A 23,711-nucleotide genomic window follows, 5' to 3' on the forward strand; every position below is an offset into this window, starting at 1 on the left:
TTTATCCGCAGTTTGGATTTTAGTTTTATGCTTGAATATTGCATTTGACACTCTAGGTGGCGGTCTAGGGCACTACCAATGGTGAATTCACGCACCACGAGTTGTAAGCTCTAGACAGCTATGATGAGGTTTTCGAATTTCTAGAAATACAAAAAATGTATAGTTGTTCATTATGGAATGTGAACCAACCAAGTTTATCACCAGGCTCAAGCTTATTAATAATAATAATAATTAGTATTATAATTATTGGTATTATTATTTTTTGTTTTTTTATTTTATTTTTATTTTTACAAAATTACATACGAATGAAACTTGAGATATAATGCCATGTAAACCAGCTACAAACACCTTACCCCAAGCCCAATTCCTAAAGCTACCTCTTTAAAAACCATTCAAAAATGAAACAACGTGGAAAAGTTATCCAAAAAGCATTGGTAAAAAAATCCCCAATATTAAAATTTGCCAATCCAAATTGAGAAGCTTCAAAATCTTTCTAGTTGTCAGTCACTGTCAATGATTTATTTAAGAAAAATTGTTTCATGTGGGTTGGATCTCATTTCTACAATATGCGATCCAAATATATGAAGCATCCATATTAAAGATGGATGCATATAGGTGGTCCATCTAAACACAAGTGTAACTAACAGTCAAAATGTTTTTCTAATATAGTTATTATTTATACTATGCGATTTTTTTTTTTATTATTATTCATGATCTCCATATTAAAATTATATATTCTCTAAAAATTAGGATCAAATTATATTTAATGCTGAGCCCACAATTCTACATTATGCAAGCCAGCCACATAGAAACCGTATCCTTTATTTAATACTATACATTCATATAGTTTTTTATTACAAATAAATCTAGAGTTCTTCAAAATTTGAGGTTCATCCGCACCGCCCAAAAAGCATTGTTTTTTTGGAAAATTACATAGAACCCCAAGACTAGACTTTTTATGCACGTTACCCCCGACCAAACTATCTTTCTCACTTTTTATCCCAAAATATACTTTCTTAGCAAATGCCCCCCAACCCGAAAGAAAAAAAGTCTAAACTACCTTTCCTTATTTTTAGCCATACCTCTCTCTTCTCTTTCCGATGGAAAGGCAGTCCAGTAGTGTAATGTCGGTCCAATAAACAACAGTGGTGCTCTGGCAATACAAGTAGCGGTCCAACACTAAAAAAGAATAGTTCTGCAATAGGCCCATGCGGTCCGGCACTGCCAAAAAGCGTCCCAGCAACAGGCCAATGCGGTCCAGCAACAGGCCCAGACGGTCCAGCAACAGGCCCATGTAGTCCAGCAGCATGCCCAAAGTGCGATCCGGCAATGTCAAAGAGCGGTTCGGAACTTTTTTTAGTTTAACAGCATTCGGCAATATCAAAGAGCAGTCCGGCAACTTATGTAAGCCCACGTGAATGTCTTGCCAAAATTAAATTTTTATGTACAAAAAAAAGGTATTTTGATCAAAAAATGTATTTTTTTAACTCGAGGTATTTGCTATAAAAGTGTATTTTAGAGAAAAAAGTGAAAAAAAATTTAGTTGAGATAACTTGCATAAAAAGTCTAGTCTTAAAGTTATTAGTAATTTGCCCTTGGTTTTTTAGGTTAAAAAAGCAATGGGGCTCCTACAACAGTCCCTCGGTATAAGGACAAGATGCCTCCCAAAAGCCTCCACCATTAATGTTATGTAATCACTCATTGTAATATATATCATATTATCTATGTTTTTCTAAACAAAATTTTAGATTGGTTCTTGTTAATTACTTTTGAAGTTTTACTGTTTTAATCATGAATCATTTACATCAGCGCCGCCCGCCTACATATAGCCATATATCATTGATGTCTCCGTAATCCAATCTAGATGATAACTTCCATCTCGTATGGCCGAGTATTTTTTTTTTTATATAGATGATAACTTCCATCTCGTATGGCCTAGTATTTTTTTTTTATAATTGACAAATCATTGAAATATCAGAATTGGGGCAACTACTCATTTCAAAGGTGCACCCAATAAAGAAATAAATAAATATTTATGACAACATAAATAACCAAAATATCTGTAATCGTTACAAGGGTATTGTGAGCTCTTGTTCTTGAAAGAAACACTGTTTCCCTCTTTTTATTCGGTGCATCAAGGGAAGGAAGGGATGCCACAGATTCAATCTCAAAATTATTTGTAAAAGATAAATGGAAATAAAAAATTCTGAACTGTAAAATCAAGATTAGCCGCTCAAAAGCTATATAACATATGGCATTATGAGTGAAGCTATCCGGAGTGTCAATTCATATTCATAATCTAAAATTTTGCTCATTTTATAGAACACAAATTTGATCGGGGCGTCCTACATTATCGTGCATCGACAACATAGCGTAGTTAAATTTTTTGTACAAGTAAACCATGTTGAGGCACTTTCAAAATTTCACTAAACTTCGTGTCGTTAATAAATTATTGCTTCATATAAAGGGTGTGTATTTATAAGGCTGACGCCCTAATCAAAGAGGGGTGCAAAATCAAATATTGTTGAAAGATGTCATTTTCGCATAAAAAAAAATATGTGGCCTGAAATTAATTTTAATCTCTAATTATAAATTTTAAGGCATAAAAAATAATATAGATCAAGTAGAACTACAAACACTTGAAAATTGTAAGTTTATAAAATGCATTACAATAAGCACTATTTTCGAGACTTGAAGTTCTGTTTTTTTTTTTGTTCTTTTGTGTCTCGAGGTTGAGACGATCGTATTTGAGTGGTTTTCGGCATCAAAACATCTTCTTCTAGTGAATTTTTGAGGAACGCTCAATTTGATCGTTTAGAGCGTCGACTTTATAAAACCGTTTTCCTCAAATAAAAAATATGTGCTTGTTGGTATGTGTTGCAAAAATAACTTCCATATGACATTCCCTCTTTCGGGAGGGGTAGAAAAATGAACTTTAATGGAGGCCTATAACAACGAATTTTAGGGGGAGAAAACATAAGAAAAATGTACATATGTTTTGGTAGGTGGACATCAGGGGATTCTTGCACAACCCTTAGAACTATTGTGGCCTTGTATTGGGCCGGATTTTATTAGGATTTTCTTGCAGTAATGGTGTTAGTTGACTGAGACAAAAGGAGTCGATTGGTAGTGTTATTATGGTAGGAAAATCAATTTGAGCTTTTTTTACCAATGTATGAGGTAATCACTGCAGAACCCATAAAGTTGTAAATTTCTTCTAGTAAATTATTTCCTTGTCGGTTGCCCATGGAAGTAGCCTGATTTTGGGTGAGGTATGTATATTATGTGTTTATGGTACTTTGATTATGGTTTGTAATGTGTGGTTGTGCCATTAGAGTTCATATTTTTGTTTCTCTTGATTTTATCATATTTTGACCAAATTCATTGCACCATATATTTGATTATTGGGTATTGGATTTCTTAGAATAAATTTGCAAGTGAAGGGTGAGTTAATTTTGAGGTACTAGATTTGGTGTAGTAAGGGGTTCACCATAACAAGGGGGTAATCGAGATAGGTTTGGTTCCTAATAAGTGGTATCATAGCTCAAGGAAAGTGTGTAATAATTTTTGAAAAATGGCAACTTACTAATTTGAAGTAGAGAAGTCCGATGGAAGGAATGATTTTGAACATTGGAAAATAAAAGTTCATGATATATGGGTACAACAAGGCTTTTACAAAACACTACAAAAAATATCCAAGAAAAAAAACAAAAAATGAAGGATTATGATTGGGAAGAAAAACATACGAAGGCGCTACCCACAATTCGCTTATGCTTAGCGAATGAAATTCCATTTAGTATAGTAGCTGAAAGGGCGATGGTGGATTTATGGGCAAAGCTAGAAAGCTTGTGCCAAACTAGTGATATGTATTTGGATCTACTCACTGAAATATAGTATGTGAAGGGACGACGTCATATCTTTCATTGCGTGGTTCAAAATTTATATTAGTATTGTAATTTTAATATTTTTTCTATAAAGCAAATTAAGATGAAATTTTAGGTGTATATACCTAACACTATTGCGCCATATAAAAATATTGAAAACTTAATTTCAATAATTTAAAAGGACCAAATCAGCCCCATCATTTTCAGGTGTATTTCGGTCATTTTGTATTTTAGGAAATATGTTTTATATACTTTTTTATTATGTGTCCTATTTTTTAGTACACACGTCCAAAATTTCATTACGATCTAATTTTTAGAAAAATATTTAGATAGTGATATGAATTTTGAACCACCCGATGAAGATCTGACGGCTGGGAGTTAGTAGCTTATACTATTCATTATAGCTAGTAGCTTATACATCACTGTTTTCTATATGGGTCATTTTTTTATTAAGAGTATTTTTTGTTATTAGGATGGGTGTAACATCTTCCATATAGGATGTGGCATGATGAAGGGTGATCAGACATCCCATGTGGATCATTCACACCACTCTTAATGACTAAAAATATCCTTACTAAAAAAATGCTCCACGTACAAAACAAAGATATATGAGTGTCCAAAATTTATTTAATACAATTAAACCCAATTATCCTAGTTTTTAATGCCCCTAGTTCCCATAATTCACCCAAAAAATTCAAAAAAATTACCAAACCCATGTGTGTGCCGAAACCCTGTGAATTTTCGTCACAGGGTGTGAAAACGTGCATAAGGAGGCAACAGTTTTATCTTTCTCTCTGGTGAACTAGGCAACAATGGAAAAGAAATATGAGAGAGAGAGAGAAGGTGCCTTTATTCAGTCTAGTTTTTGCTTCGATGGTTGCAGATTTAGACATCTCGCCTTTCCCCTCTTTCTCTCTGTCTCTCTTGGACGTATGCGTGCCCACACGCACATAGAGATTGCCTATTTACAGTTGCTGTTTATTGGGTAAACGTTTTCAAGTGCTTTTCTTTGAACTACGAACCAAGTAATAAGTGTTTGAGATAGAGAAAGCTGTGTATTTGTATGAGGTAGGGAGAGAGACAGACCTTTGAAAGGCAGGATTCCTCTTTCGATGATCTCCGAGTACTGCAAGAATCCCCAGTAACCACAAGTACTCGTCGTCCACAGAGAAATCCTTGGGATCCCATTCTCTTCTACAACTTACTGTGTAAAGTTCAGAAGGCCATCCGAAATTATGCATGTAAGCCGAGGGACTTCCATGGAGCCATTGAGTTTGAAACCAGATCCTTGAAAGGACTCAAGAAATACTTCGTTGTTGCATCGAAAAGGCTTTCTTGGGTCCGGCAATCGTCGGGTGGCAAGCCATCAGGGATCGATTCCAAGTTAAAATCCTCTAAATGCTTCAATTCGATGGCTCCTCCTGAACTAGTAACACGCTCATGGTTAAATTCAGTGTTGACAAAAGTTATGTAAAAGCCTCTAGCATGGAGAAGCTTAGCAAGGTGCATCATGGGGTTAATGTGGCCTTGTGCTGGATATGGAATGCACAGGGCATGAGGTTTCTCTGCACTTTTAGAACCCATACTTCCTCTCGCCCACTCTCTCTAGCAATGGGATATATCTATTGCTCTGTCTTGTGCCATGGCCTTACCTTCAACTTATAAAAAGTGGGGCTTGGGCCACAAACTGTGGCCCAAGGGCTGGACTAGGATCCAGTGCCGGCTTGATTTGGCCCAGCTCCACCATCCTTTTTTTCCTGTTTTTACTTCTATTTTTCTTCATTTGTGGCCCCGCCCAGCCCTACGGCAATAAGGGCCAGGCCGAGGCCAAGGCTGGCCCCACCCAAGCCTCCCCAATTGCCATCCGACCCATGGGACCTGACTACAACAATTGAAAATACAGTTTCTTTTTTTTTTAACAACATACGGACAACTTTTGTATTCTTTTATTATCGTTTGATGTTATTTATAAAAACGTTTACCAAGAGCAACCCTCCCCAGCGTTTTTTTTTTTCTCTTCTTAAATTGCCCTCTTGTTCCGCAATAACAGGTGATGAACTCCACACACTCCTTAAATACATAGTGGTTGAATAAAAATGGAGAGATACTCCTGCTGGAGTATAATATAAGTTTATTCTTTTGGTAAAAAGACCTACTTAGGAGGATCTTTTCAATTTGAAATTTTTGAGATCAACTAATTATGATTAGACGATTATTTTCAAAATTTAAAATTTGAGTTTTTCAATACATAGATCTTACCCTCTAAGAATTGGACAGTCTCTTTACAATCTTGAGGCAATATTTTTTTTTTAATGGCAGGGAGAGAGAGAGATTTTATTTTTTTAATTTTTTGTGGTTTAAACTTTCAACCCGTAAACTCGAATGAAATATTTTTTTCGGGCCCACATGAGCAATTGATCCCAGGGAACTTACTCCCCACTTTGTGCGGTGGGGATTTCTTTTTACACGATTTGCTTCTTGTAGGAGCTCAGACAAGTTTTCATCAGTTTTACGGACGAACCAATTGTGCCTATAAACGTATGTTTCATATGAAAAATATTTTATGACGCAAGTTTTCATACAAACCAAACTAGCGCTGAGATGACGAATCCTGCCCTTAATTTTTCTTGGAATTCAAAAACTTACATCTTTGATTATGGAACCATCCTGATACACTGTGTCAAGCTCATGCTGTTCATATGATAAATTATGACCACCACTTGGATTGTGCATTTGGATGGGTCTATAAGGCGCCCGTTTATGGGAGTTATGCCCTATTTGTTAATGTAAATGTCTCCAATTTTTTATATTTATTGCAAAACCTTTGAATAATATCAATAAATAGTAAATAATTTCTTTATACGTTCAACGAATTCCCTGCAAATCTAAGTGACATTTAACCCATATCTTTAAGACGTTGTATATAAGTTACGGGATTGTGTATAATGGACCATTTACCTTTTATACAAGGTAGTCACAATTACTTACAACCATTTGCTGTGAAATATGATACTTTAGATATATCACAAAGTTCGAACAAATTTCTTGTGAAGTTTGAGATTGATCAATCGAATAATTGCAGCCACCCAACTTTACATCTAATAGTCAAGATTATTATGACCACCTTGTATAAAAGGTAATAAATGATCTCATTCTATACTTTCCCAGTTATTATATCATTTAACAAAGGGTGCAGTTTGTATAGAGCCTAGGCTCTAAACAATCAAATTACAGCCTACATTCAAATAGTGTCGATAAATTTCATATTGGAAATCTTTGTGATAGCCTTAAAATATTTTTTATATTAATTTATAAAGATTAAAAAATAGGATAGATTGACATATCAATGAAAACTTGAAAATCTTACAAATTGACGGTCCAAAATGCGTTACAAAATACACTATTTCTAAAGCTTGAAATCCATTTTTTTCTCATGTCCGTGCATTTTGATGTCGAGATGGTCCATTTGAAGATATTTGGAGGTCAAAACAACCTCTTCTAGTGAAATTTTTAGAGTAGGATCAAATTTGATTGTTTAGAGCTTCGGCTCTATATAAACTTTTCCCTTTAACAAAAGCCCTCATGTTGGGCGGCAATAAATGTTAGATGGCTACGACGTGGCTCTCTCACATGAGAATAACAGATAAAAAATTTGAGTTTTAAACAAATGCTCATGGTTGGGTCGGGTCAATTGTCACCCCTGAGTGACTCACCCAAAAACATTCGCTAAAACAAAGTAATATATGTCGCTTCCTGATAGTAAGTTTTTTTTTTTTATTTTTATTTTGTGACAAGAACATGTAACTTTTATTAGAAGAAATAAGAGAACAACACAACAGTTACAGCCAATCAGAAGAACTAACTAGAGAATTAAGACACTCCTTGCTTAGCCAAGCCATCTACAACCTTGTTCGTTTCTTTTAAAACATATTGGAAAGTAACCACCCGAGAAGAGAGAAAATCCATAACCTTCAACCATAGAGATAACAGTTAATCGCCATAACCTTCAACCATAACCTTAACCGCAAAGGAGGTTTAGAGATAACAGAATACCAGTTAATATCATTAAGAGAATCCCCTTCAATAATCAAAGATCTCCCATTTGTTTCTCCATCCAAATCCTTAACCCTGATAACAATCCCTCCAATTCAACAGGAGTAGCAGTTATTACACTACACGGACCAGCATAACAAAATAATGATAGTAAATTCTAGAGGCAAATTTGTTTTCCAGATATAAGGAAATAGAAGAATGAAATACTATATTACATATACAAATATATTAAGTATAACAAGATCTAGAGTACTATAGTGAACTCTTTTCTAGAGAGGAAGTTCATTAAAAACTTAGCAAAAAGTGAAATTCATGTCCCATTTATAGAATGAGACAATATCCTTTCACCTTCATCCAACGTGGAGTAGGTGCATACCGGATATATTCTAACTTATCTCACCATTGGAAAACAATTATATTCAATAGCACACTTTTTGGATCTATAAAAAAAATGTGTGGTGCCCTTGTATGCGAAAATCTCACAGGAAAAATGATTTTACTACAAAAAAAAGTTTTTGAGTCAAAAATTATATTGGACGCTTTGGTTGAAGCTGTCAAATCTGTCTATTCAAATTAAAGGCTAAAACCAGTTTTACATGATTTATGTATCGTTGACACTATGCATAAAGGTTTCTCATGAGGACATTCCCCAAGGAAGTAACGAGTGGGAATTCAGTAAAGTTTTCCAGAGAACCCTGCTCTGAGATGTTTTTTTTTTTTTTTTTTAACTATAAATGGCTTAGTATTATAATAAATTACCATGTATATAGTGATTCCATATGTAAAATGAGTATTCAGAGTATTCTTAAACACAGTACCAACAAATTTTTAATTTCAAATAATCTCTTTTGCCCAACTCTATTCTACTACTATCAACTGGTATATTCATACTTAGCAAGCCTTTGAACGAAAGAAGATCTTTTAGAAAAAAAACTTTTGGTTTTTTTGAAATCTATTAAAGACTTTGAGTTCATTAAAAGACCCACAAGAGATGTAGCTTTTTATTGAAGCAATATAAATACATAATTATTTTTTCAAAATAAGTTTTTCATAAAAAAACTTCTTACCTATAATTTTCTTTAAACTTCCCTTATCTTTAGTGATTTGATATACTTGAATTTTGTTTTTGAGATAAACAGATTAAAAGTGGGATTAAACTAAGATCCTAGACTTAACAAAGAATTTCCAAAAAAAAAAAAAAAAGATTTCATCAATATATTCCCATTAAAAATTGTACTAAAATACAATACTAAAAAAAAGTATTTTCCGAAAACAATAATATATCTCAAAATAATAGACAAAAGTTAGTGGAAGAGTAACTCAACAAAAAATCTTGTTTTATCTAAATCATGAGAATCATTACAAAAAAAAAATTTAAACGAGAGAGATATTTAGTCACAACTAAAGATTTAGGTAACTAGGAATTAGGGCGTGATTTAAATATTAGGTTTACTTTTGGGAATTTTTTAGTAAAAGAAATAATTTTGTAACTTCCTCTTTATCTGCAAAAGTTAGATTAATTGACCTTTTTTTATTTTTTTGTTATTTCATCGGTTATACAATGCACTCATATGGATGAAACATTTTTTCACTTTTTTGGAAATTTTAAGTTTTAGTTAACCATAATCCTATAATGAAGGTCCTATTTTTCCCTTTATACTAATAATGCTATACCATGGGTTATAGTTATTGTTATTTGTTAATGTAATTGTTCTATTTATATTGTTGTTTTTGTTTCATTCTACACCCCAAATAAAATAATATCTTTTTTTTATCGTGAACATGAAAGAAGATTATTGTTGCATTTAAAACTTAGATAAAAAATTTGAAAAATTTGTCAAGTAGGACAGGATCGTTTCCAGGTATGGACAAAATATTATAGCAAAATGTCTTTAATGTAGCCTTAAATAACTACAATTTCTATTTTCAACTTCTATTATCTTTATATATCTGATTTTCACTCCATTTTTTGAGCCAAATTCAAAATACTCATAATTCATTAACTTATCTAATGTTTTGGAAAAAAATATGTTACTCTTGGCAAATTAATCCATTGAAATCTTTCCAATGGCATTAAGCAATGACATTTTTGATATTTTTCAGAATTTCAAATTAAAAAAATAAAGCCATTTTATTTGAACGGAAAGGGAAATACTGAATAGGATTTTACAATTCACTTTTACTTTCTCATTTCATGGTTTCATCTCATCTCCTACTGTTCCTGTTCCTCCTTCCTCTTCCTTCATGTTTTGCTTCCTCTTCCTTTCTCATCTGTCCTGTTACCAGTACAAAACCTAATCCAAAGACCTAAAAACTACTTCTTCTTTCCTACTTCAGCTCAAGGAAATAGGATGAGACGCCAGTCCATCTCTCTACTGGTAAATAATCTTTATTTATTTTTGGTTAAATCAGTAAATAATCTTTTCCTCTCAAAAACAAGGTGTCCTAGTATTGGGTGTCTCTCTCACTAAAAGAAAGAATTCCATAATTATACTTTTTTGCTTTTTTTCTACTCTTCTAATTAATTATAAAAAGTTAATTATGTGAATGAAGCATGAAATTATGCAGTGTAAATCATGATAAATGTTTTTTTTGGTTATTTATTGTCTGGGTAGATGTAGCCTAAAATTTTAAAACGTGAAAAATATTCGGTTTGTATGTGCCTTTGCGGGCGCTCATCTTACTAGTAAATCATTATTTATTAGATAGCTAGAAGCCCTCTCTTTATCTCTCTCAATCCTACTCTCTTCACATCAAAACATGTTTTTTGGCATTTCCAGGAGCCATGGATTTCACTCATTGGCTCCCTCAGACCCAAAATATAGGGAGCATTTGGTGGTTATGATAATTTTAGAGAGAAAAAATACCTAAATTTTTTTAAAGAGATAAAATATCTCAACATTTTTAGAGAAAAAAACTATCTCCAATTTTAACTTTTAAAGAGAGAGCGCGTATGTTAAAATTTTAGCAAGAAAAAGTACCAAACTTTTTTAGAGAGATGAACTATCCCAAAATTTTAGAGAGAGAAACTATCTCAAATTTTAACTTTTAGAAACATAAAGTATGTTAAAATTTTAGAGAGAGAAAATATGTTAAAAGTTTAGAGGGAGAAAGTACCAATTTTTTTTAGAGAGATGAACTAACTCAAAATTTTACAGAGGGAAACTATTTCAAATTTTAACTTTTAAAGAGAAAAAATATGTTAAAATTTTAAAAGAGAGAAAGTATGTTAAAATTTTAGAGAGAGAAAGTACAAATTTTTTTAGAGAGATAAACTATCTTGAAATTTTAGGGAGAGAAACTATCTCAAGTTTTAAGTTTTAGAGAGAAACTATCATATTTTAGAGAGAGAAAGTACATACAAAATTTTTAGAGAGATAAACTATCGAATTTTTTTGGATAGAGAAACTATTTCAAAACTTTTAGAGAGAAACAATTTCATATTTTAATTTCTAGAGAGGGAAACTATTTCAAATCTTAAGTTTTAGAGAGAGAAAGTATTCTTAAAATTTTAGAGAGAGAAAGTATTCGTAAACTTTTAGAGAGAAATTATTATAAATTCTAGAAAGAGAAACTTCCAAAAAAATTTAGAGACCGAAATATCTCATTTTTTAGATAAACAAAATTTCTCGAATTTTGAGTTTTAGAGAGAAACTATCTCGAATTTGAAATTTTAGAAAGAGAAACTATATTAAAATTTCAAAAATAAAAATTATATCAAATTTTAGAGAGAAAAACTACTTAGATAATTTTAAAGATAGAAATTATCTCAAAATTTTTGGAGAAAGAAACTATCGCAAAATATATGTTTTAGAGAGAAAAAGTATTTTAAAATTTTGGAGAGAAACTATATCATATTTTAGTTTGAGAAAGCACATGAAATTTTTAGAGAGAGAAACTATCTCAAAATCTTTTAGAGAGAAACTATCTCAAAATTTAAGTTTTAGAAAGAGAAAGTATCTCAAATTTTAAACTTTAGAGAGAAAAAGTATCTCAAATTTTAGAGAGACACTATATCAAATTTTTAAGGGATAAACTATTTCAAACTTTTGGATAGAGAAGCTATCTCAAACTTAAAGTTTTAGAGAGAGAAAGTATAGTATAACTTAAGAGAATAACTATATCAAATTTTAGAGAGAGAGAGTACATAAAAAGATTTAGAAAAAAATTATCGCAATATTTTTAGAGAGAAATTATCTCAAATTTTAACTTTTAAAAAGAGAAAGTATCTTAAAATTTGAAAGAACAACTATATCATATTTTAGAGAGTGTGACTATTTAAAAATGTTTAGAGAGAGAAAGTATCTCAAAATTATTGAAGAGGGGAACTATCTAACACACCTTTAAGATTTCAAATATCTAAGATTCTTAATTTCCTACTATCCAAACGAACCCTTAGAAAAATTGGACAACATCAATAAAGATGAGCGGTGGGAGGGAGACATAGACGAAAAGTTGAAAAAGAGAGGGGGGCCGCTGGTGCACTTTATCTTAGGGATTGGAGTTGTGTTTTTTTGTTTTTTTAGAGGGGTTGAAGTCTTGAATATGGAAATTGTGAAAATCTCAGTATATTTAGAAATATATGTGTAGTTGGATGTAGGACTTTCAAAAAACTTTGCAAGCTTCATAAGTGTGAGGTTTTTTAAAGTAAAGGAAAAAGTTTATAGATGGATGCAACCATATAACGTAGAACTACGGATGTCCCTAAAAAATTCATTAGAAAATGTAGTTTTAATGTTAAAAAACTGTTTGATTGATCATCTCGACATCGAGATATATGACTATAAAAAAATAGAACGATTTTGTCTCAGAAATAGTATATGTTACAACATATTATCTACACCATTTATTTTCAAGATTTTCATATGTTTATAGATCAACTTGATTTTAACCATTTTTGAGATTTAAAATTTTTTAATCAGATATAAAAATAGATTTTGAGATAATTCTAAGAACATTTTACATCAAAATTATATACCATGATAAAATTTGAAGGTGCACTTTACATCTACACCTACGGATGGATCCGTATGCCAACTGCACTCTAAAGTAAATTTCCCAAAATTAAATTACACAATAATAGATGTGGCTTTTTATAAATAGTACTCCCAAGACTAGATGCACAAGAGTGCATCTAACCCTCAACATTATTCACATACTTGCAGCAACATCTGTGAGAGAACCAATTAAACCCTGCCTACAGGAGCAAATGACTGGTTATACATTAAACAAGTATATGTGTGAACAAGTAGATTTGATCAGCGTTTCTCTGGAAGCACTTGCTTTATAAGCCTCTAAGTTATTGTAAGAGCTGCCTCCTAATTGAACAACAGTTTTTGAGATCTCTTTCCATTTCTTGGCCTTTAACTGCATCTCTTTACCCTTTTCTCCTTCCATCAACCCCCTCACCAATGTTTTCACCTCCTCCCTCTTAACATCATTGTTTATTTCCATCCCAATGCCCCATTCCTTGCAAACATACCTGCAAATTGTTGGACGATCACCAAAGAAGGGCCAACATATCATTGGCACACCATTGCTAATGCTCTCAATTGTCGAATTCTATCCACTGTGAGTTAGGAAGCACCCAACTGCAGGGTGTGACAAGACTTTAATCTGGTTACACCAACTTAGGATTAGCCCTCTTTCTTTGGTTTCTTCGACAAATGTTTTTTCTAATGTTGCCGATTTTCCGAATACGAGATCTTCACGAATGACCCATATGAAAGGCCTTTGGCTATTTACAAGACCCCAAGCGAATTCGTTGAGTTGATTGGGTGTTGCAACTGTCACACTGCCAAAATTCACATACACAACTGACTTAGGTTTCTTGTCATTGAGCCATTCTACACAAGTGTCCTCTTCATTCCAAAGACTCATTGAAACCGACTTTAAACGGTCATTGGATTCAAATTGGCTAAAGCTTGCAACCGGGCCAATTGTGTAGATTGGGCGACCGATTCTTTCTCTCATGGCATCAAGAACAGGTTTATCTAAATCTTTGAATGTGTTGAGAATGATAGCCGAAGACTTGAGAGTTTTAGGGCTTTCGATTGTACAAACCTGTAACATGGGATCATTAAGAATGGTTGTCCAGATGAAGGAGGGTAAGTCCCTTAGACGGATATTGGGCATGCCGGGTATCCAATCCACAACTGCTTCTGGTCACCGTTGGTCATGAAATTCTCATCTGCATTTGCCAATACCACAACATCTACAATATGAGTTTTCTCTAGGGGTGGCAATCGGTTAGGGCCGACCTGACGACTTGGGCAGTCGCCCCGATCCAAGTCTAAATCAAGGTTCATGTTTTGAATTGGGTCCAAGGCTCCATGCCCATAGCCTTGAATTCGAATCGGATCTAGGTCGGGTTTGGGTCTAGGTCGACCCGAGCTGGACCGGACCCAAACCTATCTATATACACACATACAAATAGTACATACATCATATATAATTATAATGTATGTGTTTGATCTCATGCCACCATGTCATTGAAATATAATGAAACCAAACTTCTACAAAATATGGTCAAACTGAGTCCCCTCCAATAATTAATCAAAACTATGGATTTGGTAAATTTCAAGGTCTAGTCATTTATAATCTAACGATAGTAAAGCTATCTAAAAAAATTAGAAAGGAAAAATTTTCATTTTAAAGCCTAGATCTTAGCATCTCACTAAATCGATGGCCCATGTAATATGGCTAAAACAAAGCTTTTTAGGGTGTATTTTTAAATTTAGATCTTTTGGGGTTGTTAATTAGAATAAAAAAAATGTATATTAAAAAGTTGGAGTAAAATAAATGCCCCTAACATGGTTTTTAAAGATTGTCTCGTTATATTAGTATAGAATGATATATATATATATATATGATGTATATATGTGTATGACTTATATATTTGAAACATATTTTTTTGAATATTTTTCAAAAAATGTTTGTTAGGTTCTTATACGTGACCCGGACCTAAACTAGGTTGGGTTCGGTTCTAAGTTTTGAATCCGATGGGTCAAATCCAGCACCAAAACCTTGAACACGAGTTGGGTCCAGTCAGGTCAAGATCTAGGCTATGTAAACAGTTTGATGGGTCACCAGATTTGCTGGATCTGTTAGAACCTTAAGAATTTCCCAAATATCGTCAAATTTTGAAACTGAAATGTGCTTCATCTAAATTTTTATTGTAAAAAATCATCATAACCAATTTTGAATTATTTTCACATGGTTTGAACTTTAGTCCTGGGCTTGTGTTTTCTATTTGAAACTCTTAGTGGCGGTCTCCGACCCTACCAAGGATGAGTCCATACACCTAAGAGTTGTAAGCTCCAAAAAGTTGCGATGAGTTTTTCAAACTATTTGAAATTTTAAAAATGCATAATTGCTTACGAAGAAATGCGAACCAAGTTTATTTATTTATTTATTTATTTAACTTTTATTAGCATAATGGTCCAAGAACTATGTTTATTTTAAAAAGTTAAAATGGGGGTGGAAGTGGTGCATGGGTTGTTAGGCCGGTGGATGCCTCAACATAATATCCGGCCTTCCATTAGAATGGTTGACATATCAAAGTAATAAATAAGTTCATCACCATGCTCATTCTAGTTAATCAATTACTCTTCGGCCGAGTTAGGGTGGGGTAAGACCGGGCCGGACTCAAACCCGCCCCATAAGGACAAGAGCTGGGCTAGGCCAAGATTAGCCCGGCCCTTTGCCAGCTCTACCAGTATATATATATATATATATATATATATATATATATATATATATATATATATATATATATACACGGGTTATAAGGGCAGGAATAAAACCTGGAGAGTTAAAATGAGATAGTTTTTTTTTTTTTTTTCTACTTCACTCTAAATAATTGGGTGCTTTGATAATGATGATGATAATCTGACATCGGGGTGAGATGCTAAGGTGAACCACCCTCTTCATACAAGAAAGCCACAGTAGGCCATTGGCCTTCTTGATCACGGATTGGCCTCGTCTAGATGAGTGCGATAGCTAACCTCTACCTCAAAAATAAAATTTAAGAGAACTGCTTAATTCGCCTAAAAGGACCCTATAATGGGATTGACGGAGTCATTACAAATCCTAAAGTTAGCAAGTAAGATAAACATGACCCTTTTCTTACTAAAAAGAAATGGGATTGTATACAATGAGACAATTTACTTTTGATATGAGGAGGTCATAATTACTTACAACCATATAATGCAAAATCTCACAGTTTCGATGTGTAACAATGTTTGAAAAAATTTCTTTTCAAGTTTGAGCTTGGTCAATGGAAAAAATGCTGCCATCTAATTTTATATCCAATTATTACGAAAATTTGACCACTTTGTGCCAAAAATAAATGATGTCATTGTATATTTTTCCAAAAGAAATGTCGCCTCCTTGTCATCAAAAAGAAAAAATAAAGAATGATGTTCATCGAGTTTCCTCCCATATGAGCATGTTAAATAATTGCTCCCTCAGGCAAAATAACTCTTTTAGTGTATTTTCTTATTAAAAAAAATTGGATTTACTTTAAAATCACTAGTTGAATGTTGAAAAAAAAAAAAAAAAAATGAATTTGTAAAAATTTTAGGTCTAACAGTCTCGAAAAACTGGATGGTTAGTAGTCATTCTTGGGATTTTAACTTTTTAGGCATGTACAAAGTGCATCGACTTCTCCTTGTTCTCTGACGGTGATATAGGACGTTACATACCCAAATTTTTTAGGTCATGAAAATATTTCTAGGTCTTGTTTGGAAGTCCATGTTTTTTGCTCTTAGTACGAGTGACAAACAGGTCGAGCCGACCCAATCCAAGTCCAGGTCCGAGTCTGAGTTCACGTTTTGGACCTGGTGCGGGTTCATGTTCCAAATTCTAGACCCAAGTCAGATTTGGGTCGGGTCTGCATCGATCTGAACCCGACTGAAGATATGTATACATGCACACACACACACATATATATAAAGGGAAAGGTTTGTATAAGATTGCGACCTTAAAATGTAGAATTAAAGAGCATCTCGAAAATCCATCATAGAAGGTTGTTTTGTTATTGGAAAACCTCTAATTGATCATCTCGACATCGAGATACATGAATACGAAAAGAAAAAAAAAATTGAGTCCCAATAAATGTGTATCTGATAACAAATTATCTAGACTGTCAATTTTCAAGATTTTCAAGTGTTTATAGATCTATTTGATTTGAACCATTTTTGGTGTTTTATGAATTTATATTTAGAGATAAAATAGATTTTCAAGCTATGCTAAGAATTTTACACCCAAAATTATGTTTATGATAAAATTTGGAGGTGCGCCTTAATTTGATTGTTTTAGGTAGCAACCTTATACAAACCACACCCTTTTTGGAATGGTGCGGCTTTTGTTCGGTTGTAACTTTATTTGTAGAAATAAGGTTGTAATACTCTATACTATTTAATATACTTGGAGATGTAGATTTGACACATTTTTTAATAAAATATCAACAAATTTTTTATAAAAATGTCCAATCTGCATCGTCCAAATAAAATCGATAATATAGATTACTGCAACTTTACTTCTACAAATAAGGTTACAACCTTTTATAAACCTTTTTTTTTTTTTTTTTTAATGTGCAATACTTTGCCTATATATGTAGGAAATGCATATAATGAGAGCATTTATTTTTGATACATGGATATCACTATCATCGTTGACCATTAGATTCGAAATCCAGTGGTTGAGGATGTTCATTGATTGGGCACAAAGTCCAAAATCAAAATTTCTTAAATATTATGACGCACTTTCATTTATTAAATTTCACATCCAATAGCTAAAAATGATTGTGACCTACTTATACTAAAAATAAGCAGTCTCATAGTATACAATCTCATAGAGGGATCACATAGCATTTAATCATAGTACAAGGAGGTCACAATCACTTTTAGCCATTTATTTTTTCAAAATATTTTCATTTAGGTTCTAGATCAGAAACCGAACTGACCTAGACCCGAACCGGGTCGGTTGTAAGACCAAATTTTGAACCCATTGGATCATACCCGGGTCCAAAAACATGGACTCAAGTTGGGTTGACCTAACCCATTATACCGAGGTCCCAGCCCATTACCACCAAGAAAATTCTTTAGGGAAAGTATATGAAGAGACCATTTACGTTTGGTACAAAGTGGTCACAATTAATATTGACCATTAGGTGTGAAATTGGGTGGTTGTATTTATTTCATTGTTCAAATTTAAAGTTCAAGAGATTTTTTGTTTAATATTATGATACACCCAAGCTATCAAATTTCACATCGGATGGTTGTAAATAACTATGACATCCCTATATAAAAGGTAAATGGTCTCATTGTATAGGACCCTAATTCTTCAATAGTTGCACCTAAATAGGTGGCAGGTTGGTTGGTGCACCATTACACGGAGGCGCAACACCAGATCCCGAAACCATAAAAGTAGATAGTAAAAATAGTTATTATTTAAGTGTTTAAATCGAATGTTGAGCGACTATTTTCATGAATACCCTCAAAGCTAGGAAAGATAAAAATGGGAGGTGGCCATTTGGACCGCCAAAGACGTTCTAGCTGTAATATAAATCTACGACTGCTTTTTATACTTTGTCATAATTACGTGGAAGAATTCAAACTATGAGTAACCATTTTTTCAGATGGTAAATCATTCACCTTAGTAACCACGTTGTGATTTTCATTTTCATCACTAACATCACCTCATTAATACTTTCAAAAAGATAATTCCTAATCTATTTAGAAAAATAGAAACGGTGTTTCCATTCTCACCACTAACATCACCCCACTAATACCTTTAAAAAACTAATTTCTAATTTACTTGGAGAAATGGGAAGGGGGCATGCCTTCCTTCCCCACATAATTACCCCAAAAAAACAAAAAACAAAAAACAAAGCCCAACCACTTTTGTGCCCTGTTGAATACTTCCCCTACAGAAGTGGCCTATGGCTCTTGTGAGGATTTTTTTTTTTGGCTTTTTTTTCTTTTTGGTCTGGTAGTAAGGATTTGGTCTTGTACCATTTTGGTGAGAATGAAAAATGGAGTCCGAGACTGCATTCATAAGGGGAGATGCTACTATCAACCCAGCACATTCTCTGTCACTGTGAGGACCTATAGGGGGAACATATAGTTTTATCTTTTCTTTTGAAGTGAACTACAAAAGAATGACAAGAAAACAAGAGAACGAGGGCACCAAGATTTGAGAATCTCTCTCAAGCTCGCACACACACATAATAGATATTGCCTACTTACAGTTTTGTTTTGGGTAAGGGTTCTGAAGGGCATTTCTTGCAACTAAGATCGAGTAATTAGTGTTATAGTGAGAGAATGTGTGTGCGAGTGAGGGAGAGAGACGTTTGAATGGCACAATTCCTCTTTTGATAAGTTCGGAGTAGTGCAAGAAACCCCAAAAAGCAGCACTACTTGTCACCCACAAACAAATCCTTGCGATCCCGAGCTCTTCTGCAACAACCTGCGTAAAGTTGAGATCCGAAATTATGCATGTAAGCGGAGGGACTTGTATGGAGTCATTGAGTTTTGAAACCAAATCCCTGTAAGGACTGAAGAAATTCTTCATCGTTGCATCAATGAGGCCTGCGGCATCTTGGGTCCGGACGTGGTCCGGCGGCAAGCCATCAGGGATTGATTCCAACTTAAAATCCTCCAAATTGTTCAATTCCATGGCTCCTCCTGATCTAGTAATACGCTCATGGTTAAATTCAGTGTTGACAAAAGTAATGTAAAAGCCTCTAGCATTGAGAATCTTAGCAAGGTGCATCATGGGGTTAATATGGCCTGGAGCGGGAAGTGGGAAACACAGGGCATGAGGTTTCTCTACCCTTGTAGACTCCATTCTCTCTCTCTCAAAAGCAATGAGATGTATTGCTCTCTGGCTTGGGCCAGGGCCTTGCCTTCAATTTATTGAAAGAGATAGAGGCCAAGGGACATCAAGTACCCCTTGGGACCACCTGCAATAATTTCAGCTAATAATAATAATCATAATCAAATTATAATTATATTTTTTATTTTTATAACATGATGGTCTTTAACATAAAGTTAGTAATATTTATTTAAAGATAGGATTCATACAATGAGGTTATTTTAAATCTCTCTTTCTACTAAATATCTCTTCCACTAATTTATTCTAAAAACCCAAAAAATTAAAGAAAATTTGTACGCATTCTAATAATTTCAACATTGATAACCAAATCTTTTATTTTATTTATTAATTTTTGTATAATAAATCATGTAGTGTATTATTTTTCTTACAGTTGTCAATAATACATTTTAAATTAGATGATATTATAAAATATTTTGGATTTGTTATTATTTATATAATAAAATAATTATAAAATATTGTTGGTATATAATATTATAGTTAGTTAGGTTGTAATAATTTTGGGTTTTTTTAGAAGATTGGGGTTTTTTGTCAATTCGAGATTTTAGTAGCCAAGTTTTCATCGATTTAGTCAACTTATTATTATAGTCCATATATGATTATATGCTTAATCCATGATAATTCTATGATTTCTTTTGTGTGATGTAAATTTAGTAGTCAACATAAGTTCATACAGGGAAAGAACATCTCAATATTTATAAATTGATGAAAACAATGAAAGTTAATAATGTAGTACCCCTATTTCTTATTGGATTCCTAAAAAACAACATTTATAATGAATTTTAATAATTTTTTTGAATTTTTTTAAGGCTTAATTCGAGCGATTCGGCCCAATTCTCGATCTGAATCGCCGATTCGCCGATCCAGATCGGTTTTTGGAATACCCGATCCAGGTCACCGATCTATTTTTTAAACCACTGGTTTTGACTATTCATCGAGGCTTTCAAAACGAGATATTGGTGTTTGTTAAAGAAATGAGATTTTGAAATCATTTCTGATTCATGGTAGTTCTAACAAAATGGGCACTGTAGATCACATAAAGAACAAAAAAGTTTTTGAATGAGGCTTGTACACTTCCTACCCCTCACACACCTCCAAAACAAAAAATAGAAACAGCAATTTGGAGAGAAAATTTGGTTGTCTATGCTTCGTGCCTTAGTTACTTTTAAAAAATATTCAAAATTTACTTTGGAAAGTACAATATGTAAAGGAATTGTATACAATGAGATCCTTTACGGATTGTACAAGGAGGTCAAAATTGGATATGAAATTTGATAGCCTGAGTGTGTCAGAAAGTTCGAAAAACAAATTTTTGAACTTTGTGTTTGGTCAATGGAATAAATGCAACCACCCAATTTCATATCCAAATGTCAAGATTAATTATGCCCACATTATACAAATAAATGATCTTATTGTATACTTTTCCATGTCTAAAACACCCGTAAATGTCAAAAGATTATAGCTCACCTAAAACGATGTCGATCTCAAACTTCAGATCTCGACCAGGCAGCATGATTTAGTTTTGTGCGGAAATTATGGGTGTCAACATCTAAACTCGTGCACCTCTAAAATAATTAAAAAAATACAAATCTATCGAAACTGAAATGATTGAAACTATGGGCATAAGTTCGAAGGGGTGCTTTACTTTGATTGTTTAGAGCCTGGCCTTTATACAAACTACACCCATCATATAACGCTATCTTGCTGCCTAGGCTCCATCGATTGTATCTATATGGTTGCTTTTTTTCTTACTTGTTTTTTTTCTCTTTTTTGAAGTCATTAGGATTGGAGGATGGGATGTTATGAATTTTTTTTTTTTTTTTTTTTTGTGATTGTATACTACGAGACCATATATCTTTAGTAAAGGCTCACAACTAGTCCTAGCAGTTAAATGTCTGATTGGATAGTTTAGGGTGTATCAAGAAGTTCTAGATGATCATTTTTGGGAAAGGTTTCTATACTTTCCCTACATTATAGAGGAACTATCCTCCCCTTACCATCCAGCTGTCCAATTTTGATCAAGAGAGCCACTCACAGTTTGATCTTAGATCCAACGTATCAAAGTATTTTATTTTTACTTTTTTTATATAAATTGTATGAATATGAAATTTGGCATGTGCCATCTTCTCATTGGGGCAAACCTATAAAAAATATTAAAAATAATTTTTCGATAAAATATAATAACCAAAATACCCCTTGAAGCTTTCAGAAGTATTTTGGTCATTTTATTTTATTGGAAATATTTGTTTATTTTTTTCACTAGTGTGAGTTTAATAGAGGATTGGACGTCCAAAATTTAGTGTCAAAATAGTTTATAGAAGAAATATTAAAAATAAAGTAGTTTAGAGACGTGACATTGTGATTGGGGCAATCTTAACTTTCCATTCAAAATGGACGGTTGATTAAAAGGAAGTATATAAGTTTTATGCTGTAGGGGAAGCATAAAAAGCTTGCGCATCTTTTTCGGGCTTTGTATTTAGTTCCAAGTACGCTTAGGACTATCCGATTTGAAATTTGATAGACACAAATAATTGTGATATCTTTGTACGAAAAGTAACTAATCTCTTTATTTTTTTTAGATTTTATAAGTCAACATGAATGGAGCTTGATTTTTATTTTATTTTTATTTATTTATTTATTTATTACAAGTGAACATCAATAATGCAGGGTGGGACGTTACGTCGTGGCTCGTGCGCCCCACAACAACCCAGCCTTAGGACCAGCGCCAGCCCCATTCCGTTGATCTTTATAATTACTTCCCCTAAAATATATCCCTCGTGCCTTCACTAATTAAGTAGTTGGAAATAATATAAATTATATACCCTTCAAAACAAGCGGATCAACTAATCACTAATTAATATTTTCTCATAAATAATATTTTTAATGCAAGTTGACTTTCTTAATTTTTTGCTAACTACTTCATGTGACAGTGATTGGTCACTCTCTTTGAAGTGTTCAAATTGCATTGTTAGTTAATTGCGTAAAGGAATCGTGCTTCTGCTTGATTGGTAAGCTGAAAAAATATTTTATAATATCAAATATACATTTATAGATAAAAAATAAAGTTTAGGTCTGGTCAAGTTTAATCCTGACTTGATTTGGTCTTGGCTAAACCCGACTCAGGTCCATAATTTTAGGCCCCAAACTTAACTGCCATGTCATGGAACTGGACCCAAACCCAGATCCAAGTTAGTTTGATTGGTTGGGTCCGTGGTTCACATGATAAATTATGACAACCAGTTGAAATGTTCAAAAAAAAAAAAAAACAAAAAACAACCAATTAAAATGCGTACGAAAAATAGTGAATTTTTTTTTGTTTTTTTTTAATAATTCAATGAGGAAGACAAACCCCTACTAATAAAAATGAAAACCATAACGTGATTACTAAACTGTCAGGGTGCTAACATCTTGCACCCTAAGCTCACGTTGAGAGGCTTCGAAGTAGATCATGTTAACTATGTTCAACTCGACAAAACGGTTTTTGTGGCCTATTCATAAAGTGGTGACTTTTTCGAAAAGCGGGATGCAATTCTACATTTACATTATCTGAGGTAGCAAACATCCATCTTTAAGATGGATGTAAAGTTGTGGTCCTCATGGGAACGTAGAATGTAAAGATTCAAATTATTTTTCAAAACTATTATTTTTAATTTTTTTTGAAAAAAAATATTTACATATTGGTGATCTACATGTTATAGATTACGTGTACCTAAAAAATTAGCTCCAAAATCTATCGCAAAAAAATATCTAAAAGATGGATGCTAGCTCTATGTGGGTCCTATGACTCACAAAAACCGTGTCCCCTTTTTTTATATATTATAAAGTCTTTGGAACATAAATTAATTAATGAAAAAGTTTATATAAGGTTGCAACTTT

The 23,711-nt window shown here is 33.1% G+C and overlaps 1 protein-coding gene and 1 non-coding gene across 2 annotated transcripts; both read right to left on the reverse strand.

Annotated features, from left to right (window-relative positions):
• Positions 1 to 5,117: 5,117 nt before the first annotated feature.
• On the reverse strand, positions 5,118 to 5,468 carry LOC18442978 (UDP-glycosyltransferase 85A4). The gene has a single exon (XM_006853183.3). It carries the CDS (start codon positions 5,466 to 5,468, stop codon positions 5,118 to 5,120), a length of 351 nt encoding a protein of 116 aa, XP_006853245.3.
• A 7,686-nt stretch (positions 5,469 to 13,154) lies between these two features.
• On the reverse strand, positions 13,155 to 19,836 carry LOC18437473 (7-deoxyloganetin glucosyltransferase). Its single transcript, XR_016053318.1, has 2 exons — positions 19,186 to 19,836; positions 13,155 to 14,330 (listed from the first exon to the last, which is right to left on the reverse strand). It is a non-coding gene; the product is annotated as a 7-deoxyloganetin glucosyltransferase (transcript).
• Between the last annotated feature and the right edge of the window lie 3,875 nt (positions 19,837 to 23,711).

This window comes from Amborella trichopoda, chromosome 4 (assembly GCF_054954075.1).
Source record: "Amborella trichopoda isolate Santa Cruz 75 chromosome 4, AtrichopodaSantaCruz75HAP2 v2.0, whole genome shotgun sequence".
In the NCBI taxonomy this organism is placed as follows: domain Eukaryota; kingdom Viridiplantae; phylum Streptophyta; class Magnoliopsida; order Amborellales; family Amborellaceae; genus Amborella; species Amborella trichopoda.